This window comes from Rutilus rutilus (assembly GCF_951802725.1).
Source record: "Rutilus rutilus genome assembly, chromosome: 1".
Lineage (NCBI taxonomy): Eukaryota > Metazoa > Chordata > Actinopteri > Cypriniformes > Leuciscidae > Rutilus > Rutilus rutilus.
Genome location: NC_140209.1, coordinates 53,419,555 through 53,438,511, shown reverse-complemented (window position 1 = coordinate 53,438,511; position 18,957 = coordinate 53,419,555). Strand labels below are relative to the sequence as shown.

The 18,957-nt window shown below is 36.8% G+C and overlaps 4 protein-coding genes across 4 annotated transcripts in view; 2 read left to right on the top strand and 2 right to left on the bottom strand.

Moving 5' to 3' along the window:
- Positions 1–2,609: 2,609 nt before the first annotated feature.
- ndufb10 (NADH:ubiquinone oxidoreductase subunit B10) lies at positions 2,610–5,170 on the bottom strand. The gene is made up of 4 exons (XM_084406369.1): positions 4,931–5,170; positions 3,205–3,343; positions 2,972–3,111; positions 2,610–2,777 (listed from the first exon to the last, which is right to left on the bottom strand). The coding sequence occupies exons 1-4, from the start codon at positions 5,076–5,078 to the stop codon at positions 2,692–2,694; spliced, it is 513 nt and encodes a 170-aa protein (XP_084262495.1). The 5' UTR covers positions 5,079–5,170; the 3' UTR covers positions 2,610–2,691.
- A 675-nt stretch (positions 5,171–5,845) lies between these two features.
- Positions 5,846–10,593, top strand: msrb1a (methionine sulfoxide reductase B1a). The gene is made up of 4 exons (XM_084399036.1): positions 5,846–6,027; positions 7,694–7,836; positions 9,113–9,227; positions 9,617–10,593. The coding sequence occupies exons 1-4, from the start codon at positions 5,973–5,975 to the stop codon at positions 9,634–9,636; spliced, it is 333 nt and encodes a 110-aa protein (XP_084255162.1). The 5' UTR covers positions 5,846–5,972; the 3' UTR covers positions 9,637–10,593.
- Positions 10,594–11,095: 502 nt separating this feature from the next.
- On the bottom strand, positions 11,096–12,142 carry LOC311306858 (oxaloacetate tautomerase FAHD1, mitochondrial-like). Its single transcript, XM_084435456.1, has one exon. The coding sequence runs from the start codon at positions 11,909–11,911 to the stop codon at positions 11,252–11,254; it is 660 nt and encodes a 219-aa protein (XP_084291582.1). The 5' UTR covers positions 11,912–12,142; the 3' UTR covers positions 11,096–11,251.
- A 942-nt stretch (positions 12,143–13,084) lies between these two features.
- Positions 13,085–18,957, top strand: part of LOC311298754 (uncharacterized protein) — a gene marked incomplete at its 5' end in the record, with an annotated part of 59,242 nt that continues 53,369 nt past the window's right edge. The window contains 3 exons of the mRNA XM_084421958.1: positions 13,085–13,261; positions 15,612–15,881; positions 18,094–18,363. Of these exons, the coding sequence (XP_084278084.1) occupies positions 13,085–13,261; positions 15,612–15,881; positions 18,094–18,363 (717 nt within the window). The remainder of the gene's footprint in view (positions 13,262–15,611; positions 15,882–18,093; positions 18,364–18,957) is intronic.

Genomic DNA, 18,957 nt, shown 5'->3' with positions numbered 1-18,957 from the left:
ACGTTAAAGTTGTGCAATGGCAGTAACAAAGTTGCTACAAGTTTGTGGATTGTTTCTGTCAAAGTGGGCAAGTTACATTTCTCAGGTAATTTATTTAGGTGGTTTAAAATAGGGATGCACCCATATGAAAATTGACCGATAATTCTTTGTAATTGAAAGCTGATAACCGATATATTGGCCGATAAATCTAAATCCAAGTTTATATAATTTGAGAGCCTGATTACAAAATCCAGTCTCACCATTAAAAGCCATGTCCCAAACACAAAAATACCCTAACTGAGTTTTCCTTCTTGAAGTGATTCCAATCATATTTCAAGCTATTCAAATATGTCATGGTGAACAGCGTCTCAGCTGAAGGAAATGATCCATTATGGGCATTAATATATCTGCCAAATTTTCTTGTTGGACCAATAACATTAATAATGAACAAATATCATCTGACATGATATGTTGGCTGATATATCAAGCATCCCTAGTTTAAAATTTAAGATGCATGCTATTGTGTTGAAGTTTGGATCATCAAAATGAACAAATCTTTTTTTCCATTTAAGGGGCTTTCGTTAGCCTCATAGCATAATTGTCTACGTCCTATTTAAAAGAAATAGGACGTAGGCAATTATGCTATGAGGCTAACGACATGTTAAACTTTTAACAGGCAAATTCCCTGAACACATCCAACTACGCAATCTTGATCATATTCTGAATTAAGAAATCATAATGCAGTTAAAAATAATTTACAGGGAACATAATTACCTTGTTCATTTGTCACGTGACAGACACAAAGAACAGATCATCACTATGGCTGAACGGGCTTCAAGCGCCCTACTGTCTAATAATGCCACAAAGCCCTTTGATTGCCTTTTGACTTTTATTACTACAAACACTGGGGAAACATTTTCATTAAGCTAAATTCATTAAATTCTTAGAATATAATAGTCCTTGACATGCAAACTAATTTTATACTAGTACTATGTAGTATCAGTACTATGCACTAGGTCATGCTGTTGCCATATAAGGTGTTTCTCAATCCTCATTGATGCTTGTTTACTCGCTCCTCTGTTGTCCAGCCTGTGACCCTAGTAGGAGCTGTATTGAGTTAACCCTACCCTCACTACAGCGCCTACTAGGGTCACAGAATTTGGCACTACAATGTAAACCGATCAAAGGACGCCATCTTGAAGGACATAAAATTCTCTTAATTGCCCCTTGAGTCACTGTTGATCAATTTAATGCATTTTTGTTGAATAGAAGTATTACATTTCTTTTGAAAACGTCTCCCCCAAAACTTTTTGAATGATCTGTTATATATATCTTTATAGATAAGCGTATTGACACAGATTTTAAAGTTGCCATAAAATTAAAATTCTTCTAATTTTAAATGGAATATTACAGTATTTTTAAGTGATTTATTCGTCCACATTTTTATTTTATTTTATAAATTCATAACTCCCCCTCCCTCTTGCAGTGTCATCTCTTCTCTGATCACGTGTTTACGGGCGTGGGGGCGCGATCAACCTGTCACTCACATAAGATTGACCAATAGCAAACCACAGTCATCCAATCAATTCCCATGGACAAAATCAAGTCCCACGCTACGTTTTTTACTTGTTCTCGGATATATGTCAGTAACTTTTAAAAGTAATTTGATATAATATTGCAATTTGCACTACTCTAAAAAAACTAATTGGGTTAGTTACTTGTTCTGGAAAGTAATGTGTTCCGTTACTTTTACTCACCTGGGCTGGGCTGGGCTGGGCTGGGCTTGCTTGTTTTTTAATAACAATAAAAAAGTTATATTTTGGCAAATGTAAAGGCCCTATCAAACTAAAAGTGAAATGAATAAGCCTCAGGCTGAAGGAAATACTAATTCATGCCTGTACAGTAGAGCAGCTCAAACAAACCTTTCAGCTGTGCTGCCATTCTGGATTAAAGAAGAATAGGATGCTGGAGTTTAATACACTTACTTCAGTAATAAAATAAATAAACACAACTGTGCTGTTTATCTAAAGTCATTTTGCTTATTAGTATGGTTGAATTGGACTATCGAAGATCAGCAGCAATTGGACAATTGGCATTAGACATTGGCTAATAAAGTGAGATTAAATACATAAAGTATATTTGTGTATATTTAATTATTGCAGGTTCGTGTAATATTCTGAGTTTGCATTTCACTGTTTTTCTTCATTTTGAGGAATACTGAATGTGTTTTTGTGCAAGAGAGATGAGTAAATGCCTGCTCACATTAGTCTAGAACTACAATAAGCATCATGTTCACACAAGCGCACACAACACCTCTGCAATAATTAAGAATCTTACTTACTAAGATATTTTGTTGTAAATTTAAAGTAATGTGTTACTTTACTGGCTTTAAAAAAGTAATCTGATTATGTAACTCGCATTTCAACCTCCGTTTCATACCGACTCTATCCAGCAAATGGCATACAAGCACCGATACCTACAGTACATGAAATAAACTGTAATCTGATTTTTAAAAATGTAGGAAATGTCTATACAAAGCCATCAACACAACTGATATTGAATTAAAGGGAAAGTAATATATAAGGTAACTGACACTGGCAGGATTTTATTAAATAACAGCTACTCAGAAGTCACTTTCCAATAAACTTTATTTTACACTTTGATACACAGGTAAGAGAGAGACGGACATAGAAAAGCTGAAGGACAGGAGGTTTATGCCTTCTGAGTCTCTGCCATCATCCTCTCCTTCTGTTTCATCAAACACTTTCGTCCGCTGGCGTACGCGCCGAGGTCCCCGTCTAGAAGAAATAAAGAGGTCAACAGCCGGAATACTAATTCCTGTGTGCATTCATATAAACATAGCTTTGGTTTCATTGTCAATTGAAAAGTAGTTTTAAGACAACACCTATTACAACTGGGCTCGTCCCATTGTGTCATATATTGAACACTGCTAATTGCGCATAAAGACATTACAACCTGACAGAATACTCACAGCGTGACTGAAAGGCTTTGGACACTTGATCAAACTGCTTCAGTTCTGTGTTACAGTTCTGTCTGTAACTGGGACCCTCGCGCTGCTGGCAGGCCCGAAGACGCTCCTGGATCACCTTCACGATCTCCTGGTCCACCTTACTGCAGGCAAAATTAAAAGAAAAAGATAACGATTGTGTGCATAAATAGAGATATATGAACAATAGGACTACAGTGCTTTTTGGATGAACATACTAGTCTCTCCTCCACTGCATCTCGGCCTCATAATAGCACAGATAATCTCCTTCCTGGCATTCAGTCAGCTCAGGAACACGGCGAAACTTCTGATGGTAGTAGTGGGACTTCTTATCGCCCTGGATGCCTTCGATAATACCTGGTGGAACAAACAAAAAAACAGGAGGACAATAAAATAAAGATCAAGAATTACAAGCCAAGTAGATTTTAGGGTGTGTTCACACTTGTAGTTCGGTTCGCTTGGTTTGTTTGGTCCGGACCTAACAACATAGGGATTTGTTCACAACCTGATTGGTCGGCTTATATTGCGTATATTTCATGACGCAACTTACCGAACATCCTAAACAATGCTGTGTGTGGGTAAAGCAGTCAAAACTGTGGCAGGAATCCCTTTGTCACACACACAAATGAAGATCTGCTTCTGTTCTGATGCCTGTACTGAACTGTACTGGGCAACATCATGACAATGAAGAGAAAAAACAGGTATTCTTGAGCATTCGGTCCTTTTTAGGGTCGCATCTTGTGATGGGTTTACTGTTTTTGGTTAGATGTCTTTGGTCCGTGTTGTTCATATTTCAGTTGTTCAGGTGTGATCAGAGTTCGTTTGGAAACGGAGCGAGACCCATCTTTTCAGGGGTCTCGATCCGATTGTTTCGTGCGCACCAGGGTTCAGATGGCAAATGAACCGCACTAACAGAGCAATCGCACCAGAGTTCGTTTTAATCCAACCAAACATGCCAAGTGTGAACACACTCTAAAATGTGATTAGTAACAAAATGCATATCCTTTGAATATATTGTTCTGATATTGATTGTTACAGTTTTGTTAACGATGTCTAGAGATATTTTAATCTTTGTCCTCCATACAATTTGCACTGCAGAATATTCCAATATATACTTGTAGTTGACTGAAATGACAATAAACAAAACTGAAACGAAACCAAAATGCATTGCATTGCTATTATAAAAACCAACCAACCAATGAAGATTTTTTTTTTTTATGTCCGTTTTTAAGCTACGCTGTGAGGATATTTACATTCTGCACTGCTTTGTATAAACTGCATTAAAGGAATACATTATTATTCCTTCCTTCATGCATGTTAATATTGCTGGGAAGCGAACCCATAGTATTGGTGTTGACAGCACCATACTCTATTGTTTGAACTTAAGGATAACACAGAATAAGTGCTTTTCGACATTTCATTTGTTAAATTTTATGATTATTATTTTTTTATGTTTAAAATAGTTGCAATACTGTTTTATAATATTCATAATTTGCAACAAATTTTTTGGTCACACTTTAGATTAAGGTCCAATTCTCACTATTAACTACGACTATTGCCTCAATAAACTCCTGCTTATTAATAGTTAGAAAGGTAGCTTAGGTGCTAAGTTTAGGTAATTTATTGGGTTGGATTAAGGGATGTAGAATATGTTCCTGCAGAATAAGCCATTAATATGTGCTTTAAGTACTAAAAACAGCCAATATCCTAGTAATATGCATGCTAATAAGCAACTAGTTAATAATGAGAATTGGACCCTAAACTAGATAGATAGATAGATAGATAGATAGATAGATAGATAGATAGATAGATAGATAGATAGATAGATCAGTTCACCATAACATACACAAATGTATGTCCAGAATGTGCTTTTCACACTACAAAGGCTACTATATGTGAAACTGGATGAATAAGAAGATGTAAACAGTCTGAAATGCACGTCACCTCTGAATGTGGTCACTGGCACATCCACCGAGTAGTAGAAGAGCTTAGACAGTATTAAAGCTGGATTCGGCAGAGAAGTTTGTTTATCCACCACAGGAGTCTGGCGGGGAGGCTGTGGATACACATCTTTGTCGTGATCCTCCGGCATTTTCGACCATTAATTGAAATGGAAATTTCAAAAACCCTTTAATCGACCTCAAGCTCCCGTCTCTCACTGCGCATGCGCGGTTCACAAAACATGGCGAGAAAGGTCACCGAGCTACGATTAATAAACTGAGTGGAAATTACTTTTATTTTTATTTTTTTATCATTTCTATTTAAAAACATGAAACTAATGCTATTAATCTGCATAAAATTGCTATTTTTCTCCTCGTTTAGTTTATTAACTGCCAGGTTGAAGGTGAAAGGTTATACACGTAATTATTATTTTCTACCAATAGATGTCGTCGTTCTACTACTGTACAATATATATATTTTTAATTCAAAAAATGCATTGAGACATTAATACATAAAGTTCTCAATTATAAAACTACAACAAAGTCAAATACAATATGTGAAAAAAAAAGAAAGGAATTTATCAATATTAATAGGTCATTTTAAGGCTTCCCAATTAAATCTGGCATTCTTACTCATAAAAAAATCTCAGCAATTACTCGTCTATATTTACTAAATCACCTAAAACATTGTTAATAAGTTTACGTAACATGTAATTTGTGTAGTTATGTTACACAGAATAGATGTTTGTGTGGTTTTGTTATGTAAATGTGGTCTAGACTTTAGCTGATGTCTATTATGTAGTAGTTTGTTCTTATGGTCGAGAAACTATTATTTTGCAATAATTTCGTGGCTCATTTGTGATATTAAATAATAATAATAATAATTCTGCCACCATGCGATTGCTTGACACGAGTGTGCAGTTGCGATTGTGTGATCACGTGGTACAGACACGCTTCTTCCATTTAACTCTGAGTCTGAACCAAAGCACCAGTTGATACACAAAGTTACAGTCCTTCGTTTTAACTTCACCACAGTCTGCGTAGTCATGTCTTTCTGTTCGTTCTCCGGAGGGGAGTTTTATAAAGATCATTTTGAGACTGGTAAGTTGACCCCGATGTAGCTACTGTATAACATATGTAAACAAGGCAACTTATGTAAGCGCATATGTAACTTGTGTTATGTGATGTGATTAGTAAAACTTATGGGAATGTCTTGTTTTAAAGTTATCACACGTGGTGCTTGTGTGCTTGCTTCTCGACTATTTTTGGCTTGTTTATTTTACATTTAATATTGTCAAGCATCAATAAAAATTTAACATTAAAGGTTCATTTTATGTCAATGCGAGTTGCTTTTCTTCATCTTTAAGTCTCAGTGATCAATTTAATAAGTAACACTTTACATTAAAGTCAAATTTTTTAACATTAAATAATGATTAACTAACATGTACTAGCAGTGAGCAATACTGATAAGCAAAAACATTATAAACACCTGCCTAATATGCTGTTGGTCGACCCACCGAGGTGGACTCTACAAGAGCCCTAAAGGGGTGCTGTGGTCTCTGGCACCGAGACGTTAGCACCAGATCATTTAAGTCCTTTAGATTGCAAGGTTCAGTCGCTGTGGATCGAACTTGTTGGTCCAGCACATCTTACAGATGTTCAATTGGACTGGGATCTGGGGAATTTGGAGGCCGGGGAAACACCTTGAACTCTTCATCATGTTCCTCAAACCATTCCTGAACAATGTGTGCAGTGTGGCATTGTGCATTATCCTGCTGAAAGAGCCACTTCCACCAGGGAAAACCAGTGTCATGAAGGGGTGTACCTGGTCTGCTACAATGTTTAGTTATAGGTGACGCATGTCAAATTTACGTCCACATGAATGGCCGGACTCTGGGTTTCCCAGCAGAACATTGTCCAGAGCGTCACACTCCCTCCACTGTCGTCGTCCCACAGTGCATCACTTCCCCAGGTAAACGCTGCACAAGTACCAGACTAAACTGGATTTATTGAGAACATCCACATGATGTAAAAGAAAACAGGACTCCTCGGACCAGGCGAACTTCTTCCACTGCTTTAAGGTCCAGTTCAGACACTTTCAGACACATATAGGTACTTTCGCTGGTGGACAGGGGTCATCATCTCTCTGATTGGTCAGTGTCTACGCAGCCCCATACGCAGCAGAGTGTGATGTACTGTGTGTTGTGACACATTCCTCCCATGACCGAATGTTGTGTGCCACTGTACACCTTCTGTTGGCTCAGACCAGACGGGACGGCGCTCATTGCCCTTGTGCACTGATGAGTCTTGGGCGTCTAACACCCTGTCTCTGGTTTGTGGTTCGTCCCTCCTCGAACTCTGCTGATAAACCCTCATCACTGCTGACCGAGAGCGACACACAAGCCTCTCTGTTTCAGAGATACTCTGAGTCAATCGCCTTGCCATAACAGTTTGGCCCGTGTCAAAGTCGCCCAGATCTTTATTCCTGCCCATTTCTCCTGCATCCAACATGTTGATTACGAGAACTGATTGTTTGCTTTCTATCTAATCTACCCAGATCTTAATGTGTCCTTGTTACGAGATGATCAATGATATTCGCTTCACCCGTGACTGCTCAAAATGTTTTGGCTCATCAGTGTATATTTTTTTTACTACAAGACCATGTTTTTGAATAGTCGTATTAGTGAATAGTGGGTTAGTAACTTTTATAAAATAAGATCATCTGAATCTTATTCAAACCGCTTGTGTGTGTGTGTTTCTCCTGCAGGCATGTATGTTTGTGCTGAATGTGGATATGAGCTGTTCTCCAGCAGATCCAAATATGAGCATTCATCGCCCTGGCCAGCCTTCACAGAAACCATCCATGAAAACAGTGTGTCTAAACATGAGGAGAGACGGGGCGCTTACAAGGTAAAGGTTCAAGTGGTTTCCAGTCCGTAGATGAACTCCTGCAGTGCAGCCGATTCCATTGAACATTTAATGCTTCCTTCACATGCTATGGGAATTATTGTAAATACAAGTTTCCTAGTTAAACATTGGACATGAACACCCTCTCAAGTTGTATTTACCACTGGGAAGTTTGGGGATAATTTTGATACCCAAGTTCCCGAGTTGGGCGAGCCGTAAACTTAAGCCCTGTTGTTAAAGTAGTGCATATTTACATCTTGAGTAATCATTTGAAGCATATTGTATGTTTTATACACAGCTCAAATAGGCTGTATTTGACCTAAATTCCAGAATCGTCAGTAAGATGACTATAGATGAGCACGGTGAGTGTTTATATGGTTGTCAACGAATGGGACGTTAAATATCCTTTTGGCTTTAATAATAATTTCCCAATAAATAGACCTGGTGTCCTACAAGATTCCCATTCTTTCCCGACAACAAATCACTTGAATGCGCCAAGCTGATAATCACGACATCATAATAAGCGGGAAGTAGGAACTTTCTAATAGCATGTGAAGGCAGCATAAAGTTGTTAAAGGGATAGTTCACCCAAAAATAAAAAATGGTTATAATTTACTAAGCCTCATGTCGTTCCAAACCCGTAAGACTTTTGTCCGTCTTCGAAACACAAAAGAGACATTTTAATAAAATCGGAGGGATTTCTGCTGGGTGAAAGACTATTCCCCCAAAACTCTTCTCAAGAGTTCTTACGAGACACAATTGCTTTACAATGAACAGATTGAATTTAGGCTTTTATTCACATATAAACATTGATCAGTAGACGTAGATAGAGCACACAAATATGGTAAACAGAAGCTCAACCGTACTTGAGGGTGACTAATTGATGACAGAATTTTCATTTTTGGGTGAACTTTCCCTTTAAGGCCCGTTCACACACCAAGAATGATAACTATTAAGATAAAAATTCTAAATATAAAAGAATAGCAGAGTCCACACCACAACTGTAATGATAATGACACAGAGAAACAATATTGTTGAAATCACTTTCCGAACAAATTTTTTTCCAGCTGATAAACGATAAAAACATTGACAGCCAATCAGAATCCATCCTGCTTTAAAGAGCTCGAGCATTTAAAGGGGTAGACGACAAAACTGCAGAGCGCGTTTATAATAAAAGTGCTAATATAGTTATCTTTATAGATATCCTTCTTGGTGTGAACAGGCCTTGACTCTCTTATCTGGAGAATGTGAACAATGAATTATGTAACATCTTTTACAGGTTAAATGTGGTAAGTGTGGAAATGGTCTTGGCCATGAATTTGTGAATGACGGACCCAAGCGCGGCCTCTCACGCTTCTGAATATTCAGCAGCTCTCTGAAGTTCATTCCTAAAGGTATACACTTTTACAACAAACAATACAAGTAGGCTGTATTATTATACAGTAGTCAACATTTGAAGTGGATCAAAAAGTTGTCCTAAGACAAGAATGGGTATTGTATAAAATTCATGTATAACTTTGATGAAAGGTTTTGATCCGCTTCAAATGTTGACTACTGTATTTAGATGTATATTATTATTAAATAATGCCCCATAATAATTCTAAAATAAAATATCTAATGTACCACTGTGATAGAATTTGTAATGTGTGAATGTGATCTGAATTTGTAAACTAATGGTTAAAATGATCTCAATACATACTAACATGCTGTATTTCTTCAAGTAAGCTATTGATAACTGCTTCTATGTACAGTATGTCTTTTAATACAGTTGTTTCTTCCACAGTCAAGAATGAGCAGCAGTAGAGCCGGATGGTTGGATAAGCATGCGAGGATGTTTCAGTAAGAGCATATGGAGAAGCTTGGATGTGTTTACCGTGTGGATGGTGAATGAAACACTCTGATGAAAAGCCCACAGAGGAGCGTTCAGAGTGATGATGTGTAAAACAGCCTCATGGGAAACATGAAGAAGCTTTCTCCCAATAACTGCTACTACCAGTACCAATCAATACGCACAACTATGCCAGATCAAATCTTTTATACTCTGCACAATATACACTACCGTTCAAAAGTTTGGGGTCATTAAGATTTTTTAAATGTTTTTGATAAAAGTCTTTATTTGATCATTATAATTTAAAAGAACTGTTTTCTATTTAACTATATGTTAAAGTGTAATCTATTACTCCAGTCTTCCCCGTCACATAATCTTTCGGAAATCATTATAATATGAAGATTTGACGCTCAAGAAACATTTCTGATTAATATTATCAATGTTGAAAACAGTTGTGCTGCTTCATATTTTTGTGGAAACCATGATCTTTTATTTCAGGATTCTTGATGAATAGAAAGTTCAGAAGAACAGCATTTATTTGAAATGGGATTGAATGCATCTTTGCTGAATAAAAGCATTCTTTATTTAAAAGTAAGTTCTTTATTTCATAATAATAATAAAAACTGTATACAGTCTCAAGTCCTAACTTTTGAATGCTAGTGCACATTTTATCTCAGTTTGCCTGTTATAGGTCAATAGTTACATTTAAAGTATTTCTTGGTGACTTGATAACACGGATCCTAAATACTGACATGATCATTTCTGCAGCCTCACTTGGTCATGCTTTAAAATGTTTACCACTTTAAATAATTTATGTATTTACATGTTTAGAACAATGCCAAAAGGTCAACTTTCTGCTGTTTCTGTATATCACTGCTTGTGTGCTCACTACAGTACAAAGATTTCAATCATTAAACTTGTTTGATTTTTAACCTGCTGCATTTTTCTGTTGTTACATATTGATGAAAAGATGTTTAAAGTTTAAAATCCCCCTTAAACATATTTAAAAAAACAGGATTAGTAAATAAATTGTTCATGGGAATGAATATAGAGCATGATACTTTGAACCTATAAAGACAAATTTACAGTCTTTGTAGCAGTGCGTGTGTGTGTGTAACTATGCACCATATCAATTTTCTGGTGTCAGCATCAACTTAAATGGCTACTTAAAAGGTGACATTTGAGAATAGATTTTCCTACATGTGTGGTTGAGCTGCTGTTTTTCATGTTAATTCATGTAACTGATCTACAGTATGCAATAATTAGTCAATTTGAAAAACAAAGCTGCTCTGATTAAAGTACATTTTGTCCCGTTAAATAGTACACATTGTAACTTCCAACGGCCAGGGGTCTTGAAAGTGAGAAAGCAAATCAGCCACAGATCATTTTACAGAATGAGAATAGCATGAAATGACCACAAAATATGATACAGTCAGATCTTTTTTATTTAGAAAAGATTAAACATTATACAATGTTTCCCATTCAGAGAATGTGTCCTTGTCTCACATTATACTCGCATTTGAAACAAATCAAAATGCTTGTGCTTTGCAGTAATTTGAGACTCAAGAATGTTAACTCTCGATGATCAAATCAACTTTTTCTATCAACTTTAAATGTCATAGTCACAATGCCATCAATCCCAGCTTGAAGTTCATCATGTTCCTGGACGCTTGACACTCCTTTAGGGGTCCCAGTGAGAATGAGATCGCCTTCTTCCAAAGAGATGATCTCACTGATGTAGTTTATGAGAAATGGGATTGAAAAGATCATCTGGGATGTGCTTCCACTCTGTTTCAGGATATCGTTCACCTTCAACCACAGATCGATGCTCCCAGGGTCTGGGATCTTCTCCTTGGGGATGAAGTCACTAATGGGGCATGAGGTGTTGAAAGCTTTGGCCAGGGTCCATGGAAGACCTTTGGACTTGCATTCGTCCTGAATGTCTCGAGCTGTCATGTCCAGGCATAACACATATCCAGCCACATGGTCCATGGCTGAAGACTGAGGAATAGCAGTTCCTCCTTTACCAATGACCACCCCGAGCTCAACTTCATGGTGGAGATTGCTGGTGTAGAAGGGGACCAGAATAGGAGACCCTTCCCTAATGTAAGCAGACGGGGGCTTCAGGAAGAGCACAGGCTCGCTGGGAATGGCATTTTTGAGTTCGATGGCGTGATCTGCATAGTTTCTCCCGACGCATATTATTTTCTTTCCCCATTCCCAAAAGCGAACAATATTCCTCGTGCTCATTTTGTCCTGCAGCCGGAAATAAAATGACCTTTGGTCGCTTGATAACGGAGGGCGATGAGACGCGTTAGTAACGTTAGTACATTACGAAATATGTAAATCTAGTGCAAATAGAACAATCAAGAAACTAGTACGATTGTCTGGAGTTAAGTCCAAGAAACATTATTTGGCTTGAAGAAGAAGTCCATCACAATCACGAAGCCCGAAAAGCGATTTCAATAATCCTACTACGGCAAAGGCTGACCTTATGAATATTAATTAGGTCTCACAAGAGTTCTTGAAATCTGTCCAATGGCGAAAGCTGCGTTATTGAATATTAATTAGGTTTTGCTGACGCTGACGCATTAGTTTGGCCATCCAATGACAAAAGCTCGAGTTACATTCCCAAGTCTTTAGCTATTTTTGTATGGTTTTCTATTGCTTGCATAAACTTTTTTGCATTTCTATTGTTTGCATCAACAAAACGGATATGGATTTATATTTATGGATATATATCTGAATTAATTGCATTAAAAATGTCACTATTTGATGTTCCATCCCTCATAATATTTGTAAATAAAATATACAAATTTTGTCTTTTGTTCTAATTTAAATGTTTTTATTTTCTAATTGTTTTATCATTGTATATAGAGGCTTACTGTGCGTTGTATTTTTATTTTTTTAAAATTTTTTTTGTATTGTTAAGGCTCTTATTGAATATTAATTAGGTCATGTGACATGCGTTCTGAATAAATGGCCAAGCCTTCACTAGGATTCGTAAATAGCAGAGCCCGTCTAAGGACATTCTCTGTAAATAGCCAGCCCGTTTATATATGCTGCTATTATGCTACTGATAGGACGAAACTCAACGAGTGGACTAACCAACCACATGCAGGCAGAAATAATTTCATTGGACCTGCCACATAGGCATATGAAAAGAAATCTTTTTAATTTTTTTTAATTTTGCTATTTTTATCATTACATTATCATGTAACATGTAAAACTACATGTATATCGCTTTCCGCTCTCACGTGCACTGCAGATGATGCTGCCACTGAATCAGTTGCTAAGCACCCAAAGACGCCGCCGCTCACAATACTAACGTTAAGCGTAAACAGAGCAAACTTGACCCAAAGCAAAGCAGCCGGTAACGTGCGATTTAAAATTATCACCAATATGCGACACATTTTAATCGCCATGTCCAATTGGCTACACTCCATGCTCAAAACTACATTGAAAGAGGAGGACAACGAAGATGACAGCCCATCACAGAGCACTTCCCTGCCGGGGCCGTCGAGCCCGAATGGGGCGCTGGAGCAGAGGGTAAAGAGCTCCGAGCTCAAGAGCTCCTCCGACACGGCGCTCAGCGACAAGGTAAGAGACAGGAGGAAACTTACAAAAACTACTACTGTGAACTAGAAGTGTATACAGAACCATGGTAACTCCACTACACTGTAGGTCTATCACCACAGAACACAGTTAATAACTTACCTTGCTGGTAACACTTTACAATAAGGTTCATTATATATTATTAGTTAACATTAGTTAAAGGGGTGGTATAATGCCCTTTTCACAAGATGTAAAACAAGTCTTTAATGTCCCCAGAGTGTATTTCAACAGAAATATGAAGCAGCACAAATCCTCTCAACATTGATAATAAAAAGAATGATTTCTGAAGGATCATGTGACACTGAAGACTGGAGTAATGATGCTGAAAATTCAGCTTTGATCACAGGAATAACTTACATTTTAATATATATTACAATAGAAAACGCTTTTAAAATTGTACTAATATTTCACAATATAACTGTTTTTACTGTAATTTTTATGAAATACATGGTAAGTATTAGAGATTTTCAAAAAGACACACACACACACACACACACACACACACAAATTGTATCGACCCCAAACTTTTGAACAGTAGAGTATATGTAATGGAAAGTTGCATAAATGTACATCTTGAGTCACACTTGGAAATAACAGCAGCTGTTAGGTATAAGAAGGGCATTGCATAAATAAGGAGCATAAAATAATCTGAATATTTTTGCAATAAATATGCTAATTAAGCCTTTTAATTTTGCTGTATGATTTACTTTTAAATAAATCTTTTTTTCTTTTTTTCTAATTTTTCAAATTGTTTTCTAAACATGTTACATTAAGGCAACAAACAAAATTCCCAAATTATAGTAAATGTATAATACTAAATACGTAAAACCATAGAATTCAGTATTACTATGATACACAGTCATGTGAAAAAGAAAGGATACCCCTTTCTTTTTCACATGACTGTATCATAGTAATAGAATTATAAATAGTATTTTGGTACTCCCAAAAGCTATAATATTACCATGGTAGTTTTTAATACTGTTTTGTAGGTGTACTTGTTATGATGGTGCAAGGAGATGAACCCAAATGCAGACAGTATGCAAGTGAACTACGTTTATTACAGAAAAACTGTGTATCATAGTAATAGAATTATAAATAGTATTTTGGTACTCCCAAAAGCTATAATATTACCATGGTAGTTTTTAATACTGTTTTGTGGGTGTACTATTTGGTGTACCGTCACATAATATGGAAATGGAACTGACCAATTACTATATTCATTTACCATTGTGTTTACAAGGTACTACAAGGTAACAGCCATAGTATTTCCATGGTATTTTATATATATATATAAAAAAACAGGGTATTACCAGATATTTAAAAAAAGGTCTAGAAGCATAGTATTTCCTTTGTTATATGTCCCAACACTACCTAAATAGATAGATAGATGAATAAAAAAATAAAAAGGGTATTACCTTAATGCACATCTAAAAAAAAATCCCATATAACAATATTATATATATATTACCATGGCACATGCTCAAAAACATGGTATTACCATCTAAAAACATAATCATATTTTCATGCTATGTGTCCACAAACACTGTATAACTCTTGTCTTTGTCCAAAAACATGTTAATTACCTTGTTCTTTTTGCTAGAGTTGTATTTTCATTCAAATTCACCCTCATGAAATTTCACAAATAAAGAAAGTCCACTGTCAAAAATGTGCCAATGTATGAAGCATCTTGTACACAGAAGTCACTTTACATCCCTCACACGATAATGCCCTTTTCACAAGATGTAAAATAAGTCTCTGATGTTCCCAGAGTGCACAAAACACCCCACAGATATTTTTTATAGCATGTTTTTATAGCACTTTTTGAGGGTGAGCAAAAACGCGCCGTGTAAGCATCTTCGATTACCTAACACAGACACGCACTGAATATTTCAACAATTTTTTAGCCTTTTATGTTCAAACCGCAGTCAGACAAAGATGGAGAGACTCAAGAAGAAGTGACAACATGTAGACAATATTTCTGAATGGTTAGTTGATGAATTTATGTAGCTTATGTGTAGTTATCTTCTAGTCATTGATAAGCATATTCTGTCTTGATAATCTATAAATCGCGTTCCCGGGGGCGGGGTTTTCAGAAGCCAGTAACCTTTCACAACCATCCTAAATCTCACAGGTTCTTATTGCAGTCATTGTTTTGTCAGAGCAGGCGGCAGCTGCAGTTGAGGCAAACATTGACCTGAATGAATGATTTGCTAAATGTAAATGCATAACCAACATCTACAAACAGAAACTGAGGCCAAAAAACGAAGACATTCATCTCAGCCTCAGGTGGCATGAACTGTGCTTTTGTAAATGACATTCCCTCTTGCGTTCACAGGGGTTGCAGGGCACAGTCTCTGCCGCTAAAGACTCCGTACCCGTCCTCCCTTTGAACCCTGGTAGCCCGATCGAGGATGACAGAGCAGGTCCAAGTGGGACAGCTGGTGTAGATCTCTCTTCTCCAAATCAGTCCCTGTCTGACGAGAGCTGCCCGGAGACCGTAGAGGCTCTGGAGGAGGTGGGCAGACTGAGCCCGAATGGGGCGCTGGAGCAGAGGGTAAAGAGCTCCGAGCTCAAGAGCTCCTCCGACACGGCGCTCAGCGACAAGGTAAGAGACAGGAGGAAACTTACAAAAACTACTACTGTGAACTAGAAGTGTATACAGAACCATGGTAACTCCACTACACTGTAGGTCTATCACCACAGAACACAGTTAATAACTTACCTTGCTGGTAACACTTTACAATAAGGTTCATTAGTTAACATTAGTTAAAGGGGTGGTATAATGCCCTTTTCACAAGATGTAAAACAAGTCTTTAATGTCCCCAGAGTGTATTTCAACAGAAATATGAAGCAGCACAAATCCTCTCAACATTGATAATAAAAAGAATGATTTCTGAAGGATCATGTGACACTGAAGACTGGAGTAATGATGCTGAAAATTCAGCTTTGATCACAGGAATAACTTACATTTTAATATATATTACAATAGAAAACGCTTTTAAAATTGTACTAATATTTCACAATATAACTGTTTTTACTGTAATTTTTATGAAATACATGGTAAGTATTAGAGATTTTCAAAAAGACACACACACACACACACACACACACACACACACACACACACACACACACACACACACACACACACACAAATTGTATCGACCCCAAACTTTTGAACAGTAGAGTATATGTAATGGAAAGTTGCATAAATGTACATCTTGAGTCACACTTGGAAATAACAGCAGCTGTTAGGTATAAGAAGGGCATTGCATAAATAAGGAGCATAAAATAATCTGAATATTTTTGCAATAAATATGCTAATTAAGCCTTTTAATTTTGCTGTATGATTTACTTTTAAATAAATCTTTTTTTCTTTTTTTCTAATTTTTCAAATTGTTTTCTAAACATGTTACATTAAGGCAACAAACAAAATTCCCAAATTATAGTAAATGTATAATACTAAATACGTAAAACCATAGAATTCAGTATTACTATGATACACAGTCATGTGAAAAAGAAAGGATACCCCTTTCTTTTTCACATGACTGTGTATCATAGTAATAGAATTATAAATAGTATTTTGGTACTCCCAAAAGCTATAATATTACCATGGTAGTTTTTAATACTGTTTTGTAGGTGTACTATTTGGTGTACCATCACATAATATGGAAATGGAACTGACCAATTACTATATTCATTTACCATTGTGTTTACAAGGTACTACAAGGTAACAGCCATAGTATTTCCATGGTATTTTATATATATATATAAAAAAACAGGGTATTACCAGATATTTAAAAAAAGGTCTAGAAGCATAGTATTTCCTTTGTTATATGTCCCAACACTACCTAAATAGATAGATAGATGAATAAAAAAATAAAAAGGGTATTACCTTAATGCACATCTAAAAAAAAATCCCATATAACAATATTATATATATATATTACCATGGCACATGCTCAAAAACATGGTATTACCATCTAAAAACATAATCATATTTTCATGCTATGTGTCCACAAACACTGTATAACTCTTGTCTTTGTCCAAAAACATGTTAATTACCTTGTTCTTTTTGCTAGAGTTGTATTTTCATTCAAATTCACCCTCATGAAATTTCACAAATAAAGAAAGTCCACTGTCAAAAATGTGCCAATGTATGAAGCCTCTTGTGCACAGAAGTCACTTTACATCCCTCACACGATAATGCCCTTTTCACAAGATGTAAAATAAGTCTCTGATGTTCCCAGAGTGCACAAAACACCCCACAGATATTTTTTATAGCATGTTTTTATAGCACTTTTTGAGGGTGAGCAAAAACACGCCGTGTAAGCATCTTCGATTACCTAACACAGACACGCACTGAATATTTCAAAAAACTTTTAGCCTTTTATGTTCAAACCGCAGTCAGACAAAGATGGAGAGACTCAAGAAGAAGTGACAACATGTAGACAATATTTCTGAATGGTTAGTTGATGAATTTATGTAGCTTATGTGTAGTTATCTTCTAGTCATTGATAAGCATATTCTGTCTTGATAATCTATAAATCGCGTTCCCGGGGGCGGGGTTTTCAGAAGCCAGTAACCTTTCACAACCATCCTAAATCTCACAGGTTCTTATTGCAGTCATTGTTTTGTCAGAGCAGGCGGCAGCTGCAGTTGAGGCAAACATTGACCTGAATGAATGATTTGCTAAATGTAAATGCATAACCAACATCTACAAACAGAAACTGAGGCCAAAAAATGAAGACATACATCTCAGCCTCAGGTGGCATGAACTGTGCTTTTGTAAATGACATTCCCTCTTGCGTTCACAGGGGTTGCAGGGCACAGTCTCTGCCGCTAAAGACTCCGTACCCGTCCTCCCTTTGAACCCTGGTAGCCTGATCGAGGATGACAGAGCAGGTCCAAGTGGGACAGCTGGTGTAGATCTCTCTTCTCCAAATCAGTCCCTGTCTGACGAGAGCTGCCCGGAGACCGTAGAGGCTCTGGAGGAGGTGGGCAGACTGAGCCCGAATGGGGCGCTGGAGCAGAGGGTAAAGAGCTCCGAGCTCAAGAGCTCCTCCGACACGGCGCTCAGCGACAAGGTAAGAGACAGGAGGAAACTTACAAAAACTACTACTGTGAACTAGAAGTGTATACAGAACCATGGTAACTCCACTACACTGTAGGTCTATCACCACAGAACACAGTTAATAACTTACCTTGCTGGTAACACTTTACAATAAGGTTCATTAGTTAACATTAGTTAAAGGGGTGGTATAATGCCCTTTTCACAAGATGTAAAACAAGTCTTTAATGTCCCCAGAGTGTATTTCAACAGAAATATGAAGCAGCACAAATCCTCTCAACATTGATAATAAAAAGAATGATTTCTGAAGGATCATGTGACACTGAAGACTGGAGTAATGATGCTGAAAATTCAGCTTTGATCACAGGAATAACTTACATTTTAATATATATTACAATAGAAAACGCTTTTAAAATTGTACTAATATTTCACAATATAACTGTTTTTACTGTAATTTTTATGAAATACATGGTAAGTATTAGAGATTTTCAAAAAGACACAAATTGTATCGACCCCAAACTTTTGAACAGTAGAGTATATGTAATGGAAAGTTGCATAAATGTACATCTTGAGTCACACTTGGAAATAACAGCAGCTGTTAGGTATAAGA